The sequence below is a fragment of the Bubalus bubalis genome, chromosome 5 (assembly GCF_019923935.1).
Source record: "Bubalus bubalis isolate 160015118507 breed Murrah chromosome 5, NDDB_SH_1, whole genome shotgun sequence".
NCBI classification, from domain to species: domain Eukaryota; kingdom Metazoa; phylum Chordata; class Mammalia; order Artiodactyla; family Bovidae; genus Bubalus; species Bubalus bubalis.
Window position 1 is genome coordinate 90,146,768 of NC_059161.1, and position 18,897 is coordinate 90,165,664.

Genomic DNA, 18,897 nt, shown 5'->3' on the forward strand with positions numbered 1-18,897 from the left:
CTGACTTGGAATTTGTTTCTGCCTTTTTTGTTTTTTTATTTTGGTAAAATATACATAGCATAAGGTTTACCATATTGCTTTTTAGTTTGGTTAATTTGGCTTTATATATTTTGAGATTATGTTATTATTTAGAATTGTTATGAATTAATCTGCTTATTATCATGACATATTTTGCTTCATTTTCTCTTTTTCTTAACACTTCTTACCTTAAAGTCTACTTTAATAGTTTAGTCATACCACCTTCCTTTTGGTTAATGTTTGGTCAATCTATCTGTGGCCTTATATTTAAAATGTGTTTCTTGTAAAAAGCTGTACAAGTAGAACTAGCTTGAAAATGAAATGCCAGGGTCAAATCCAGGTACAGTCAGAGTGTCCTTGTTTTGTGGTACCAGTAACAGGGAAGTAATGATGGCCTTGGAAGGGGACTCAGAAGTTTAGATTTGATATTGCTGATGGGAGATGGACCTCCCTATTTTTTTAATCCTTTTTTCTCTTTCTGTTTATTTTTGGCTGCATTGGTCTTGGTTGCTGGCTTTTCTTGGCTGGGGGCTGCTCTCTCGTGGCGGTGTGTTGGGCTTCTCGCTGCAGTGTCTTCTCATTGCAGAGCACCGGCTCAGGCACACGGGCTTCAGTAGTTCTGGTCCAGGGCTTGAGAGCGCAAGCTCAGTGGTTGTGGCACACGGGCCCAGTGGCTCCGCAGCCTGTGGGATCCTCCCCGGCCAAGGATCGAACTTGTGTCCCCTGCATTGTGAGGCGGATTCCTAACCACTGGACTACCAGAGAAGCCCTGGACCTCCCTACTGATGGACTGTTTCTACAAAACAAACTACCACCCTCAAATGGGTTTCTAAAATGTCTGATATTCATTATAAATTGTGTCAGGGTAAAGAAGAGTGGACTTGAATTGTGGACTGGCTATCATCCAGCACCCTCAAAGGGAAAGATGTATAGTCAGCGCTATGCAAACCTCTGAATTTTCCTCAGAAAATTTCTTAACGAACTATTTCATATGGGTATCCTAGATCAATCGGTAAATGTCTAAATGGTAAGCACCCTGGGGGACCACTGTTGTGCTCCTGACACTTGAAATATGAAGTGCACTTTCATTTTTGTCTCTCGGGCCATGCAAGTAAATGAATAGCTGAATACTCAGAATTTTGATTTTAGCTGTAATTATGACCTTTAGAAATATTCACTGCTTTAAAAATGGACCAAAGTGTAAATAAAATGGGCAACTGATACATCTCAGTTCCCCAAAGAAAAGTACAGGAAGTTGTTTTCACTTTTCAGTTTTAGAGAAAAGACTTCATCATTTTATACGTGATGTGGCTTTCTGGGCTCCTGACATCTTCATAGAATTTGACTGGAGTTTCCTTCTCTTGGAAGTGGATGGGCATTTTCTTGCTCTCCACCGTCATGAGCTTCACTTCCAGGGGGCCCAGGTTTACATAATCCTGCGGTGAACAGACACAGGGCAGACAGGAGCGGTTAGTTAGCAAGTTACCAGCCTCTGGAGGTCAGGTTTTATTTATTATAGTTGGCCTTTAATCTGGCAGATTACACTGTGTCCTAATTGTCTGAATGCTGTATAACACGTGAAAAATAGGAGCTACTGTAAATAAAAAACTCAGTAAACGCATACACCCACTGGGTCATGGTAGGCAAGATCCCCCAAAGAGCAGGCAGCAAGGCTAGCAGGCTTGGGTCTTGGGGACTTGGGCAGTAGGTCGGGGTGGCAGGGTTGGGTGGAGTTGGGAGGCATCAATAGAGTAGGGAGATATATCCTCTGCAAGCTCTTTAATCGGTAAAATAAAGTATTGCCTGCATTTATATAGCCCTCTGCTGGCCAGGATATAACCACAGCAGAGTTTTCTATATTATTCACGATCAAAGGGAAAAATCTGCTCACATCTTTGACAACGAATATCTTAATACTGAGCAAATCCACATGAGTTTTACACATTTCACAGAATCTACTGCAGGTATAAAGCTTACCACATTCTGCCAAACTAAATATAGTTTAACATATCAACAAACAGAATGGGAAGTCTAATTGATATGAAATCCCACAGCTAACCCCAAACTGGGTTGAAACAGCTCCAGCCCTGTTCAGTGCACACCTTCCTTTTGAAAGCTTCTCCAAGTCATACCTCTTCCTTTTGAACTCCTTCAACACTTCAGCAAACCTTTCCCAAGTGCCCACTATGTGCCAGGATGTGTACCAAGTGTTGGGGCACAAGACTGGTCACAGAGACAGATACAGGTATACATTCCTCCTGAACAGTAGTCAGTGATTGTCTTACCTGCTTTCTACTAGCAACACGTGATTTCGAGTAGGGCCTGCCGCATGGGCATCTTGAGACTATACTTCTTCCTGTTCTCCCCTTTAAACTCTCAAGCATCTAACAAGTACTTGGCATGTTGTGAGGTTATCAGTAGACATTTATAAGAATTTAGGAGAATCAAAGAATGGAAAAGGAAGGCGATGTTTTACTTCTCAAAAATGCATATAACTGTATTTAACTTTTAAAATACACAATTCTAGAGCTGCAATAAATGCATGAGAGAAGAAAAGCAAATTAATGGAAATGTACCATATATTTCAGAACCATCTAGAGAAGGATTCTGAAGTGAAACCCTGTATTAGTCTGCCTGAGCTGCCACAGCAAAATACCATAGGCTGACCGGCTGAAACAGCAGGACTTTATTTCTCACAGTCCTGGAGGCTGGAAGTCCAAGGTCAGGGGGCCAGCATGATTGGGTTCTGGTGAGAGCCCCTTTGCAGACATCTGCCTTCTCACAGTGTCTCACAGAGCAAAACCTCTTCTTATAAGGTCACAGTCCTATCAAATTAGGACCTTTATGACCTCACATAACCTTAATTACCTCCTAAAGCCTGTATCTCCAGAAACAGTAACAATAGGAGTTAGGGCTTTCAACATATGAATTGGAGTGGGAGGCAGGAACACAGTTGAGTCCATAGCAATACAATACCATTTCCATGACATCAAAAACTTCCATGGAAAGTAAGAAGGTCTTAAAAGAGAACATAAGCAAAGCATTCCCTGACATAGATTGTGCCAGTGTTTTCTTAGGTCAGTCTCCCAAGGCAATAGAAATAAAGATGAAAATAAACAAATGGGACTTCAACTTACAAGCTTCTGTACAGCAAAGGAAGCCATAAACAAAACAAAGAGCCTGCAGAATGGGAGAAAATATTTGCAAATGATGTGACTGACAGGGGCTTAATTTCCAAAATATACAAACAGCTCATACAGCACGACAACAAAAAAATGAAACAACCCAATCAAAAAGGGGGCAGAAGACCTAAAGAGACATTTCTCCAAAGAAAAAATACAGATGGTCAATAGACACACGAAAAGATACCCAACAATGTGAATTATTAGAGAAATGCAAATCAAAACTATAACAAGGTACCACCTCACACCAGTCAGAATGGCCATCGTTAAAAAGTTTACAAATAGCAAATGCTGGAGAAGGTGTGGAGAAAAGGGAACCCTCCTACACTGTTGGTAGGAATGCAAATTGGTGCAGCCAATGTGGAAAACAGTATGGAGGTTCCCCAGAAAACTAAAAATAGTATTATCATATGATCCAGCAAATCTCACTCCTGGGCATATATCCAGACAAAACTATAATTCAGAAAGATACATGCACCCCTATGTTCATAGCAGCAATATTCACCATAGTGGAAGACATGGAATCATCCTAAATGTCCATCAACAGAGAAATAGATATAGAAGATGTGGTACATGTATACAATGGAATACTACTCAGCCATGAAAAAGAACAAAATAATACCATTTGCAGCAACATGGATGCAACTAGAGATTATCATATTAATGCTAAGTGAAGTAAGTCAGAAAGAGAAAGACAAGTAGCATAGGATGTCACTTATACATGGAATCTAAAATAGGACCCAAATGAACCTGCCTATGAAACAGAAACAAAACAAAATCAGGGACGTAGAGAATAGACCGGTGGCTGCCAAGCAGGTGAGGGGTGGCAGAGAGGGTAGGAAGGGGAGTTTGGGGTTAGCACATGCAAACGGGTATGTATATATAGAATGAATAAAGAACAAGGTCCTACTGTATAGCAAAGGGAACTATATTAATATCCTGTGATAAGCCATAATGGAAAAGAATATGGAAAAGAACATATCTATATCAGTCACATTATTGTATAGCAGCAGTGAACGCAATGTTGTAATTCAGCTTTGCTTAAATAAAACATGAATTTAGAAAAATAAATAAATTCAATGGATAAAGGCAAAAATAAAAGTAAAAAGGTCTTTCACTCAACCAAATGGTGTGGAATTTTGGAACTTTGTAGACAGTTGTCCCCTAGCGTGAGGTCACTGTAGCATGCCAGGTGTCCTGATACCAAGATACGCACATGGGTTTGTGTGCTATAGAGTCTGGGACCTTAGTCTTGAAATTGTCACTCGATGGCAGGACTGAGTTGTACTTAGTCACAATGGTTTTTATTGACTTATTCAGTTTCCGCTGCTTTCTTATTCACTCTTTCTATCAGACTTTAAGTTCTAGGAGAACTTTTAAGGTTATCGGTAGTACCAAGAAGGAAAACAGCAAGAGGTGGATATGAAAGTGACTGGAAGGTACCAAGAAGGTTTTAAAATTAAAAGGCTTGATAATCCAGGTTTTGCCTAATGGTTTTATATGGCCATTTGTACTTTCCAAATGGTCACACTGATATACATCCTGTCCCATGCTTTTCTTAAAATATGATGCTGACCACCTTCTTTCAAGATGCAGGAGCTATGTTATTTCCCTTTGGGTGGAAATTTGTAGCTACACCAACAGATAGAAAATGATGGACGTGCTGGTGTAAGATTTCCACGTCATAGGAAACATCTGGTCTCTGGGACTGATGGCTTGGGGGAAGCCAGATACCAGAACAAAGGGACAATCAAGGAGACCTGCGTCTGTGAGGAGACCTGTGTGGAGAGGAACTGAGGCCCAAGCTCCACCAACATCACCTGGCCAGCCAGGTTGGTGAGCCTCCTCAGAGGTGGGTCTCCCTGCCCAAACCCAGCCTTCAGGCGACATGCGGGTGTGCCTGCTACGGAACTCAAGTGAAGACGGTCCGCAGAAGACCTGGCCAAATTCCTAACCAACAGAAGCCTTGAAAGAGAATAAATGGTTATTGTTGTAAGCCACTAAGTCTTGAGGTAGTTTATCACGTGGCCCTAGATGTACTGCCTTATACCATATACTAGAGATGGAATTCTATCAATACATAGATGTAGCAAGCTGGGCAAAGAGTGAAAATAGTATTTAGAGACCGGCGTGGATGGTGGGCCGCTTTAACTAATAACTTACAAATAGAATTTTTCAGTATCCGTATTTTCGGTTAATTTTCTCCACTAATTAATAAAACAACATTTTCTCTAGCAGTCAAGATGTCTTCTCATGAATCTTACCTTGAAATCCTGCTCATCCTCATACAGTAAGTATTTCATATCAGAGGCTCCAAACTCTATGCTTGAACTCTCTTCTTCATCTATCTTCAGGAGCTGGCCGAATCTGCTGTCCTTGTGACTAAGATGAAAACCACTGCTCCCAAATGAGATGCTTGACACGTCTCTGCTTTTTATGTCTACAGGTTGTGAGTCTGACTTTTCTGGGATGACTGCAAAGAAATTAATTATGTACAGCTTTTGGACAGATAAAAATATGGCATATACTTTGTGACATTTTGAATTTGAAAGTCCTTTGAGAATCTCCAGGAGGAGATGAATTTGAGAATTAGAAATGTAGAATCGAGGTATCAGAGTGAGAGTGAATCCCATTGTTTGCAACCATGTCTAAGGTGCATTTCCCTGCGCCAGCTAATAAGTTAACATAATCGTACGGGGTTCTGTGGGTATGTTGGCGTTTTGGTTGGTTGGCTGAACTGAACTGCAAACCATGCTGGTATAGACATCATCCTGTCCCTCTTCACCAGCTTCCAGTTCATTCACTGTGACACATGGTGACTTCGATTTGAAAACAGGGCTAGGGAAAGGAGACGAGTTGGGTCAGCTCTGCAAGGACAAGAGGAAAGTGGAGGAGCTGGCAGGTATCTACCCCCTGAATCACTCTCAGCTATGAGGTGCCTGTCCATAATAAGAAGCTCAATAAGTGTTTGCCAAATTAAAAAAAAAATCACCATTACAATAAAATAATACCTTTATGTGTTTCTGACAACTCCAAAGGCACTTCAGGTGGTACTTCCTGCCCAACAGCCTGGGTGAGATACAGTTGCCTAAAAACAAATCAGAAAAGTAGTCTATCAGCCAACAAATGTTGTAGCCCCTGCTCAGGAGTGTCTATCTGCTGGGAGCTGGAGATACACAGATGAAAAAGGGGCATTGGGCCCAGTCAGGTGGCAGACAAGATGACAGCGTTTTATGACGATGGTTTGTACCAGGATGGGTGATTAGCACAGTGTCAGGAGTGCTGTGGTCTTCCCACGTGGTACAGAAGTGAAGAATCTGCCTACAGATGCAGGAGATGCAAGAGATGTGGGCTCGATCCCTGGGTCGGGAAGATCCCCTGGAGGAAGAAATGGCTACTGACTCCAGTACTCTTGCCTGGGAATTCCATGGACAGAGGAACCCGGTGGGCTACAGTCCATGGGGTCAAAAAGGCAAGACTGAGCGCCCATGCATGTGCATGCATGTGCACACCCACACACACAAGAAGTGAGAGAAGAAGCACCAGATTTAGTCTTAGGAGGTAAGGAAAGGTTTCCAGGAGGAGATGACATCTGAGTTGAGTCCTGAAACACCAAGAGATATTTGCCAAGGAAGAGCTTGGGGTAGGGGGTGCGTCCCATGATAAGGGAATAACAGACAAAGTCTGAGAAATGAGAGTGATCATAATACCAGTTACATCACTGTTGCAGGAATCCAGATGAGGAATGACAGTGGCCAGCATGGGATGGATTTGAAAAAAAAAAAGAGAGAGAAAAAGACACGACAGCGAGCAGTAGGAATCCAAGATGACGTCACGGTTCTGGCTTTCACTGAGTGGCGTGTTCCAGCTACAAGCCGGTGAGTTATGCGTGTGCAGCTGCAGCTCTCCGTGCTGCAGAGGCCCGTGGAGTTTTCCGTCAGAAGACACAATACCTTGAAAGCTGTGTGTGGCATTTCCATGAAGTGTGCCTGAAGACAGCATGAACCAAATGACCCTTGCAGATACGCTAACAACCCTTCATGCTCAGCCAGCCAGCATCCTGAGCGAATCCCCTGGATTACAGGCTGTTAGTTTCTTAAAGCACACAAAGTGCCATCCGAGATGCTTACAGCTCCAACAAATCATGTCACTACATATAATAGTTATCTCTCAAAACCTTCTTAAGCCTTGGTGAAGGTGTGTCTCAGTGAAGCTCTGGCCTGCAGGTGGTCAAGTCTGAGGCCACAGAGTTCTCTTCTTTCCTGGTTTTGGCCTCTCGAATGACTAAGATCTTACTAAACACTGTGACCTTCACGAGTCTGGCTTCTCTCTTAATCACGAGTTTCTTGTCACCTTTGACCACCACAGTGCAGCAGTGCTTGGTATTTGATGGTGCGGAAAACATTTTAAAGAACGCCATCATATGAGACTAGTGTTAGATAGATTTGAGGTACTGGTTCCCCTAGACTCAGCTCTGTGGCACTGAGGTCCCTGGGCAGTCACCTCTAGCTTACTCATCTCATCTAATGTTTCAAACAAATCCTGCAATGCTTTATTGGAGTCATGAAGGAAAGCGTTGAGGGAGGTCTGATGGGAAATAGAGGATTAATAACTCTATTAGCTAGAATACCCGATTCTTCATCCAAATAGGAAAGAAGACAACTTTTTACACCTTCACTGGGTACAGTTCACGTTTATTTCTCAACTAGAATAGACAGGACTAAACTCTCAACAAAGAGGTGGAATGGACAGTTGTCATAAATTACATGCTATTTATCATTTTGACTTGAAAACGGGTACAGTAAAAGTTCCTGAGGACACTCAACATTTTCCTTCTGGATTAGCAGTGTAACAGATAACTAAGGGTTTGCACATATCTCTGTTTCTGTATGTGGTCATTCTAAAATGTCCTAAACACTTGTCTCGAAGGAATTTACAGTCTAGGAGGGAAGCAGGTGTTAAGTAAGTAATCACTAGTGTGATAAATGCTAGTTACAAAGGAAAAGTTCAGGGTGTCCTGGAGGCATACACCAGGCACCTTTTAAAAACACAGTCTGTGTTGTTTCTTTCCCCTCAGATGGATTTTGATTTCATCTCTCCCAACTCTGAAGCAAGACTAAGCGTTCATGTCTCCCACTAAAGAAAGCCAGCCCACAAAGCGCAGATGAACGATGTGGGTTTTACTGAAGATTTCCGTGAGGGGAGCTAGAGGACACGGCTAAATGACATCACAGCAAAGCACACAACTCCATGAAAGCCCTCTTTACAACTTTCTCATCTCCCTTCCTGTCCTTGCCAAACTCTGTATCCTGGGAAGGAATTCCCATTTATTATAATGAGCATTTCACCTGCACATCAGCACCGAATCGGGAACAACAGACCAAGCTGACCGAAGCAGGAAGTGAGGTCTGCAGTTTACAGGGTAGCTCTTTATGGAGGTTTGGGTGATTTGGACGAGAGAAAAAGAGCACAGGTGGAGCGGTGGTTAGAAGGCCTGGCTGGCAGAGATGCGTGATTACAAAGAGATGCGGGCAGCAGGTGCTGCGCGGCAGAGGCTCTCTGGGTGTGGAACTGGAGAGGTGTCATAGCGAGGGAGGCTGGCAAAAGACAGCATTGCCCTTGGGGGGACAGTGAGGCCCCTGCCCCTAGGGACCCTTAAGGGCATCAGCTCAAGAGATGGACGTGCAGGAGTCCTGTAGGAAGCCAGTTCATTCAGCCCGATCGCCCCCTTCGCCTACTGGTACCTGCCGCCCCGGGGCAGCACACAGATTGTGGAAGGGAGCAGGTGACTCTTCCTCTGTCCTGCCCACCCAGAGTTCAGGCTATAAAGTCAGCCTACTGTCTCCCAGCTTCTCCAGTCTTGTATCTTGACACCCATCATTTAGCTCAGCAAAAACAAAACCAAAACCCACAACTTACCCATATCCACCCTTCCTGGAACACATTAGGAAGTTTGCCATCAATAAATAATTTACTGGGTCTCAAACAGTACTTTTTCCATGCCACACAAACAACAGAACCACTTTTTCTGGAAAACCACATGTTTTCCTGGGCCTTCCACCATGTTGAACTTCTCTGCCCAGACCCAGATATTTTTCTCCCATCTTGCACATGTACACCCGACATTTGAGTGGTTTAATTCCTCTATCTTTCTAAGCATGTTTTTGTTCAAATTATGAATGCCACTTTGCTTTTATTCCATATTGTATGTGTGCTCAGTCACTCAGTTGTGTCTGACTCCTTGAGGCCCCACAGGCTGTAGACTGCCAGGCTCCTCTGCCCATGGAATTTTTCAGGCAAGAATACTGGAGTGTATTGCCATTTCCTCCTCCAGGGGATCTTCCCAATTCAGGGACTGAACCCACATCTCTTGCGTCTCCTGCATTGGCAGGTGGAGTCTTGACCACAAACACCACCTGGGAAGTCCAATTCCATATTCCAGGGCTCTGATTTTCCATCAAGATTGGTATATTAAGACTTATTTTGTCAGATAAGAAAAAGTGGTAATCTAAAATGCAAAGTCATATATATACACACTTGATTTTACTTATGCAGGAATAAATGTGACTTGGAATGCCAGCCTATTTTCTACACCTAGAAAGTAGTTTGGCTCTTTAATTAACTGTCAGAGGAAACCGTTCTATAGTCTACAAGGTAACCTGAAGTCCCAGACACCTCCAGAAAGCGCCCACAAGCTTGATCACTCCCTCCTCCTGTGCTCCGGCTTTGCACCCATACTTCTTCTGCTGTATTATTATTCATTTATTTCTATGTCCAATTCCCCTGCTGGCCCAGAGGTTTCTGAAGGACAGCAGTTGTGATATTCATATTAAGTGTTTGCTATTATGAATACAGCACAATGTTAGAAAAAGCAAGTCAAAGTTTGCCTTGTAGCAACGGTCAATTGTGATAAACTTACAGTTTCCCCATGGCCATTTTGTGAGTGTCTTTCTTTTCAACTATTAAAGAATTGTCATCTTAAAAAAATAACTTTTTACAGACCCAGATGTTTAAAAAAATATTTCTAGCTACGTAATGACTCTCACCTGGGTATCTTGAGATCCACAAGTCTGCAGTTGAATAGCTGATCAATAAGCACCAAATTTTCTTCTTCCAGCTCATGAATAGCATTTTCCAGTTCTTCCACTTCCTTCCTGTGATTTGCAATCTATCCTCAGGAAAAGGAGAATGGATGTTAGTTTTCCACAAGAAATTTAACTTTAAAAAATGCATTTGATGGAGAGGGAGATCTATCCTGTATTATTTATTACTGTGTTTGCTCTAAGAAGGAAGGGATGGGACGGACTTCATTCCAAGTCATTTTAGGCAGAACTTGGTTTCCTGGTTAGGCAGTTATTACTGAATGGCAAGAATTTCCTTTCCTACTCTTCAGGAACATCACTGGATTTATGTGCGCTGGAGGCAGAGATAAATAAGAAAATAAGACTAATTTATCAGTCTGGCATTAGTACTTAAATGAGGTTCTATCAAACGTTATTGATAAACAACAGAATGAAAATTAATAGCACTGGAAAAAAATCTGTATTATGGCATTTAAAAAAGAGAAGTACAAGCCTAGGAGTCCTTTCTATCAACCTCTATATGACAACTATATTCTCTCTGAGTGTGCTGGAGTCATTCTGAGAAATATCAGATAGCTGAGATGTTAATCATTCACTCATGAAATTGTACTGTATACCTACAATGCATCAAAAACTATAGTGCACTTTGGGAACAAAGGATCAACAAGACACAATAACCTTCAGGGGTCTCTTAGCTTAATGGGAAGGCGAGTGACAGCAACAGAAGACAGCATGATGAAATATAGTAACAGAGCATCCAGGTGCGGTGGGAGGAGGGCAAGTTTCACCCTATGTCTGCCAGGTGTGGGGGGTGAAGGAGAATTAATGGAAGAGATGACCTCCATTCTGGATCTCGAAGGCAAAGAAGGGATTCTCTAGCCAGACGAGAGAGGATATATTCTAGGCAGAAGGAACCACGCGTATTAGGCACCACTATTTTGCTGCGGATAGAAACAAAATGGGTGTGGGGACAAGTAGTAGAGGAACTGCACAAATATGGGAGCCAAATAATGCGAAGAGGTCTGATTTTTATCTTGCCGGTTAGACAGTAGGTCCATTCATAGGCATAGCAGGGTTAATTAACTCTAACTGCAGAAATGTGGCCAACTCAAACACGAACACAACTTGCTGGTTCTGTTGATAGAGTTCCCATCAATCTTTAAGAAATGTATTTTGATAATTTTTTGTCTAAAGAAGGCTTGATCATGGGGAGAATACATAGAAGAATGTTACTAGATAGAACCCCCAACTTACCTCTCTGCCCCCAAAAACTTCATAAGCTATGCAGGTGCTGGATTGAGTGCTGCTAATGGGATATAGCAGATGGGATATAGCTAATGGGAAATAGCAGAATTAAGAGTATAAAATATAAAGTGATCAGCTGGTGAGAATGATAGAAAGATAGCTGGGAAAGGTACTATGTCTCTTGAGGGAACATGATGAAATAAGAAAGGCACAGGGGAGAGGTATGCATTATCTCTTATTAGGAGTTGCCAAGAGTGTAACTGAGATGAATACTTAGAAAGAGATGACTAACACATTATTGATTTGCAGTTGAAGTTACTGTATCTTGGAAGCATTCAGTATATTACCATATGCATATCTCTTTCACATAAGTCATTTATTAAATGCCTGAATTCTTACTAAGGGTAAGTTCTTGCTTGAGGTAGACAGATACAAAATTCAATAAAGCATGGTTTCTTCCCTCTACAAATCCAGTGAACAAATACATAAACAATTATAAAACAATACCAGTGTCATAGAAAAGGCTTAAAGTGAAAAGAACAGCATCCTGACCAATTTCACGAGACAATTTAAGTCCATAACTCTACATTACCAAGTTAGCGGTTGGTGTTTTAGGATCTCATATTTTATGAGATTATCAGCTTGATTACAAGCCTGAATGCCTTAAGGAAAAATTTATAATTTTCAAATGTCAAAGGATGAGAAAGAAATTAGAGGTTGTAAAAGAAGGAATGAATAGAATGTTCGGAAAAATTTGACCTCAGGGCTTGGCATAGCTGGGAGGCAGCATGCAGTTCTCGGTCTTCTGGCAAGCAGGGAATGAGAGCCCTTTGGGGGAGTTAAGTCCAATCTTTCAAGCTACAGATAACCTGTGACATCCCTTATGCCTTTAGAGTACTAAGTAAGGTTCTCAATTGTTGTCTCCCTCTCAATCTTCTGAAATGTTAGGGAAATGAAAACAAATTCCCTTTTTACAGCCATGTCAATACCTTTAGATTCTGCAGTAAGGGTCTTAACTGGTGGCTCAGATGGTAAAGAATCCACCTGCAAAGCAGGAGACCCAGGTTTCATCCCTGGGTTGGAAAGATTCTCTGGAGAAGGAAATGGCAACCCACTTGTCTGCAGAATCCCATGGATGGAAGGGCCTGGTGGGCTACAGTCCATGGGGTGGCAAAGAGTAGGACACAACTGAACGACTAACACTATCACACTTTTTCTGGGGTAAGAAAGTATAAAGAAAGAAATGGAAGACCTCTTTTCCCTCCCAGCCCCTGCTTCTCCCCAGATACCCAAGAAATGTACTTAAGAAATCGGAAAGGAATAACTCAGGCGCCTAGGATCCTGATTAAAATGTATGCTCTTAAAATTTTCCCCTGCAAGAACCAAGTTAGCTTTATGCCTCCTCACATTTGAAACCTCGATTGCTAACCTCTTTGAATCTCTGTCTAGTGTTTCCAGCTTTCCATTTGTTAAGTTAGTTCAAGTTATTTGGAAATTTGAATTTTCTTCATTTTTCTAATAAGCATGCTAAATAAACTCAGATAATAAAAGCCATTTAATAAGACCTAATATCCCTCCCAGAGATCTAAGCTTTTTGGTTATTGTTGAAGAATAGTTAAATGGAGAAATATTTGGGGGAGTTCCAGTGTTAAATATCCCTTGTTATTCATTCTTAACTTTCTTCAAAGTAATTAGCATACATTGTTCTATTTCCAGGCAATTTTCAATTCCTGTGATAGTACTTATAACCAGAAATGGTTTTAATTAATTTTGTGAGTAAATTTAATAACAGTATAATGAATATTTATTGAAATAAGGAGAAATTAAATATATTGAATTTCTTTAAAATGATTTTGTTCTTGATTAATGAGCTCTTTTTGCTCATGATTAAATTAAACTTGACATCTTTCTGTCTTTTATTTCCACTGAATTATGAAAATTAAAAAATAAAACAAAACAAAATGTAATTTGTGGCTTTAGTAGGAAGGACCAAGGCACCAAACAGTCTTTCTTATCAGTCAGATATAAATTTTTGTGGTCATTTTCTCTGAACCTAATGTCTATGATATCTTAACAGAATTTAAGATCTGAATTGTTAAATTATTATTACTGGGATCATACTGTTATATTTAATAAAAGTATAAGAACTAGGTTCCTCTATAATATTCTTTAACTGTTGAGCTCACCTTGAGTTTGTTTAAATTAATACTTATTTTTTAAAATTGAGGATTCATCTTGATTAGTTTTGGAAATAGTATGAATTCCTACTCACCATGACTTTATAAAAGCAACTTTAAGATAATTGTCAATATCACAGAAAGCATATTTATTTAAAAACCTTTTGTTTGTTAGACTCACCAACTCTATTCAGTCAAATGAGAGCAAGGAAAATAGAAATGAAGCTGGTGGTGACAATTTTACCTTGGGTGTCTGAGCAGATGGTGAAAAGGAAATGCAGGAAAAGATGCTCCAAGAAGAAATTTAATAAATTGCAGGTATGTTGAGTTTGAAGTACCTATGTGACATCCATGTGGAAATACTCAGTTATTGAATTGTATGAACTATTTGTATATTTTGGAAATTAAGTCCTTGTTGTTTGTATCATTTGCAAATATTTTTCTCTCAGTCCATAGGTTGTTCTTTCATTTTGTTTGTGGTTTTCTTTACTGTGTGAAAGTTTTTAGGTTTGATTAGATCTCATTTGTTCATTTTTGCTTTAATTTTTATTGTCTTGGGAGACTGACCTAAGAAAATATTGCTATGATTTATGTCACAGAACATTTCACCTATGTTCTCTCCTAGGAGTTTTAGGGCATCATATTGAGTTTTACATTTAGCTATTTTGAGTTTAATTTTGTGTATGGTATGAGGGAGTGTTCTACCTTCATTGATTCACAGGCAGCTGTCCAGCTTTTACAACACCGCTTGAAGAGACTCTCTTTTCCCCAATGTATATCTTGCCTTTGTTGAAGATTAATTGACCATAGGTATGCAGGTTTATTTCTGGGCTCTCTACTCTGTTGCATCAATTCACATGTCTGATTTTGCCCTAGCCATGCTATTTTGATTACTGTAGCTTTGTAGAATTCTCTGAAGTCTGGGAGGGTTATGCCTCCTGCTTTGCTCTTTTTCCTCAGAACTGTTTTGGCAAGTCTGGGTCTTTTATATAATTTTAGGATTATTTGTTCCAGTTTTGTGAAAAATGTCATGGGTAAGTTGATAGGGATGGCATTACGTTTGTAGATTGCTTTGGGTACTATGGCCATTTTAACAATATTAATTCTTCTAATCCAAGAGCATATAGGACATCTTTCCATTTCTCTGAATCATCTTCAGTTTCATTTATCAATGTTTTGTAGTTCTCAGCATGTCTTTCACCTCCTTTATGAAGTTTATTCCTATGAGCTATTTTAAAAATGTGATTCTAAAAGAGATTGACTGTTTGCATCCCCTTTCTTATATTTCATTGTTAGTGTAAAGAAATACAACTTTGTTATAAAGAAATACAACATTGTTAGTGTAAAGAAATTTCTGTGTGTTAATTCTTGTATCCTGCTACCTTGTTGAATTAGTCTATCAGTTCTAGTAGTTTTTGTGTGTAGTCTTTAGGGTTTTCTATATACAGTGTCATGTCATCTGCATATAATGACAGTTTTACCTCTTCCATACCAATCTGAATACCTGAAGAGACAATTTAAAACCGGAGAGAATGAGGTTAGAATGATCCTTCAGCCTTGCTTCCATCAGTTGGGAGCAAACAGGGTTCAGAGGAAGGCTGGGTCAGGTTTAGAATGTCAAGAAGTTTTAGACACTTGAGTGAAAAGTGTGACACCAAAAATGACTTCTGGTTATTGAAAAAATTTAAGGTGTTCATTGAGTAACAGCTTGTAATAAGATGAGGACTCCACTTGAATTTCATTTTACCTTGGTGAGTCACATATCCATGCTTTCCCCATGACTTCAGCTCATAAATAAAAGTCATTTCCGGTTCAGAAAAATGAGAAAGAAGAAATTGTTTTCCTTTTTTAAAATTCCACTTACCTCTTTTTTGAGCCAGTCATTCTCCCAGATCTCTCGATAGCTGCCCTTGTCAATGAACCTAAGAGCGTTCTAAAAAAAAAAAAAAGATTTTTTCCCCTGTATTAAAGAAGTGCTGCCACAAAGCATTTCACATTTTTTTTTAGCAATGATGATATGCAATCAACTTATCTGAGCATTTAAAATCATGGTTTCCAGTAACTTTGGAAATATGCCTAAAAACATTGGGTCCCATTGTTGTTTATTATCCTATCATGCTAGTTTTCCTGATTTAGATTGCCTAACACTATTGAGCGACTTCACTTTCACTTTCCACTTCCAGGCACTGAAGGAAATGGCAACCTACTCCAGTGTTCTTGCCTGGAGAATCCCAGGGACAGGGGAGCCTGGTGGGCTGCCGTCTATGGGGTTGCACAGAGTCGGACATGACTGAAGTGACTTAGTAGTAGTAGTAACATAGATGATTGAAAGAACTGGATGGTGGTTGTCCAATCAATTTGGCCGCTAGTGTGATGGAATCTGACTGCCGTGGTGAAATCAATCATGAAGTGACCTGCTTCACTGTTAAAATGTTTGAATTAATTTTGTGTATTCATTTTGGCTGTGCCGGGTCTTCGTCGCTGCTGGGGCTCTCCTCTGGTTGTGGCCTGTAGGCTTCTCACTGTGGTGCCTTCTCTGGTCACGGAGACGGGCTCCAGAATGTGCCGACTTCAGTAGCAGCAGCGCCGGGCTGTGGAGCACAGGCTCAGGCATAGTTGCTCCACCGCACATGGGATCTTCTCAGATCAAGGATCGAACCCACGTTTCCTGCACTGGCGGGTGGACTTTTCACCAACAGGGAAGCCCTGTTCCACCATTAAGATGGCCAAACTGCAGTGATCAAACTTTCTTCAAGTTTATGGTCACAGGCATAATTTAACATGTAGCAGGAGCAAAGATAGATGATATAACTGCCTTTTAAATCTGAAACATTTCTGCAGGTCAATAACAACAATTTACCTATTTATAAACCTAATAGCAAATAGTTGCAGGTTAGCAGGCAATAGCACCCCACTCCAGTACTCTTGCCTGGAGAGTCCCATGGACGGAGGAGCCTGGTGGGCTGCAGTCCATGGGGTTGCTGAAAGTCCGATACGACTGAGTGACTTGAGTGACTTCACTTTCACTTTTCACTTTCATGCACTGGAGAAGGAAATGGCAACCCACTCCAGTGTTCTGGTCTAGAGAATCCCAGGGACAGGGGAGCCTGGTGGGCTGTCGTCTGTGGGGTCACACAGAGTCAGACATGACTGAAGCAACTTAGCAGCATTAGCAGCAGGCTGTAGCTAGGTCATCTCCTGGAGAAAACCATTTTAAATGAAGCAAACAGGGAAAGCCTTACTTTATCAGTAGGATCATAAGATGTAACTTCATTTCAGTTACTAAAATATTTACAATTTCACCCAAAGGAATTTTATAGTGGACAACAGTTCACGTTTATATGTGAGGTACTTTTATATGGATGAAAGTGAAAGTGTTAGTTGCTCAGTCGTGTCTGACTCTTTGCGACCCCATGGACTATAGCCCACCAGGCTCCTCTGTCCATGGGATTCTCCAGGCAAGAATACTGGAATGGGTTGCCATTCCCTTCTCCAGGGGATCTTTCTGACCCAGGGATCGAACCCCAGTCTCTCCCACATTGCAGGCAGATTCTTTACCGTCTGAGCCACCAGGATACCACACGACAAAGTAACTGAAGGATACAACCAAAAGAAGAGACATTGAGAAAAATATTCTGTCTCATAAACATGGATTGAAAGAATTTAAAACTATCAGATCAGATCAGTCACTCAGTTGTGTCCGACTCTGCGGCCCCATGAATCGCAGCACGCCAGGCCTCCCTGTCCATCACCAACTCCCGGAGTTCACTCAGACTCACGTCCATCAAGTCAGTGATGCCATCCAGCCATCTCATCCTCTGTTGTCCCCTTCTCCTCCTGCCCCCAATCCCTCCCAGCATCAGAGTCTTTTCCAATGAGTCAACTCTTCGCATGAGGTGGCCAAAGTACTGGAGTTTCAGCTTTAGCATCATTCCTTCCAAAGAAATCCCAGGGCTGATCTCCTTTAGAATGGACTGGTTGGATCTCCTTGCAGTCCAAGGGACTCTCAAGAGTCTTCTCCAACACCACAGTTCAAAAGCATCAATTCTTGGGCGCTCACCCTTCTTCACAGTCCAACTCTCACATCCATACATGACCACAGGAAAAATGATAGCCTTGACTAGATGAACCTTTGTTGGCAAACTATATTAAAGGTAAATTTTAGTAAGTGTTTTGAGTAGGAAGATTTGCAATAAATTCCTTTTTTTAAATCATGTTAATCAAACAAGAGTGAACCTTCATTTCCCAGGAACCATATAAAGGTTCAGCTCCAAATGGTAAGACTAAAGTTTATTTTAGACATAGAATTTTCTTTGAACAAAAGTAGGAAGTAGCTCATAAATGAATTTAGTTAGCTAATGACTTACTTCACTAACAATGGAGTAGTGTTTTCAGCTTTGACTACATATTAGAATCTCCTGGATATTTTGAAAAATTCAAAAGCCCAGGCAAAATCTCAGGCCAATTACAAGAGCATCTTCCTGGGTGGGACCCAGGACCCACATGGGTTAAACAAATTTTCCAAGTGACTCTAATAAGCAGCTGTGTGTTAATTGCTCAATCGTGTCTGACTCTTTTCGATCTCATGGACTGTAGCTTGCCAGGATTCCCTACCCATGGATTTCTCCAGGCAAAAGCACTGGAGTGGGTTGCCATTTCCTTCTCCAAATAAGCAGCTAAGGTTGCACAAAAGTAGATTTTAGAAGTTAACTACATGATGAAGTATGGCCTTCCCTGGTGGCTCAACGGTAAAGAATCCGCCCACAGTGCAGGAGATGGAGGTTCAATCCCTGAGTTGGGGCGGTGCCCTGGAGAAGGAAATGGCAACCCACTCTGGTATTCTTGCCTGTGAAATCCCATGAACAGAGGGGCCTGGTGGGGTACAGTCTATGGGGATGCAAAGAGTTGGACACGACTTAGTGAATACACCACCACCACCATCCACATAAGATGGCCAGAAAAAAAAATGAGAAAAATTCATTCACTTATGCGGGTGTTTGGCATTATGTGGAGAAAAGAAAATGTACAGTGTAATGATTAAGAGTAGTGATCTGAAAAAGACTTCTTAAATGTCAATTCCGCCACATGCTCTGGGCAAGTCACAAGTTTTCTCTGTGTCTCTGTCTTCTTATTAGCAAGTCTCCCCCTTATAGGATTGTTGAGAGATTTTAATGTAAAATAATAGGAACGGTA

The 18,897-nt window shown here is 41.1% G+C and overlaps 1 protein-coding gene across 6 annotated transcripts in view; it reads right to left on the reverse strand.

Moving 5' to 3' along the window:
- Positions 1 to 1,183: 1,183 nt before the first annotated feature.
- CCDC83 (coiled-coil domain containing 83) overlaps positions 1,184 to 18,897 on the reverse strand; it is a 55,854-nt gene continuing 38,140 nt past the window's right edge. For all 6 annotated transcript variants that reach the window (XM_025286215.2, XM_006067330.3, XM_025286220.2 and 3 more), the window contains 5 exons: positions 15,569 to 15,637; positions 10,247 to 10,368; positions 6,212 to 6,288; positions 5,465 to 5,673; positions 1,184 to 1,454 (listed from right to left, as the gene is read on the reverse strand). In XM_025286215.2, the coding sequence (XP_025142000.2) occupies positions 1,293 to 1,454; positions 5,465 to 5,673; positions 6,212 to 6,288; positions 10,247 to 10,368; positions 15,569 to 15,637 (639 nt within the window). In that variant the 3' untranslated portion in view covers positions 1,184 to 1,292. The remainder of the gene's footprint in view (positions 1,455 to 5,464; positions 5,674 to 6,211; positions 6,289 to 10,246; positions 10,369 to 15,568; positions 15,638 to 18,897) is intronic.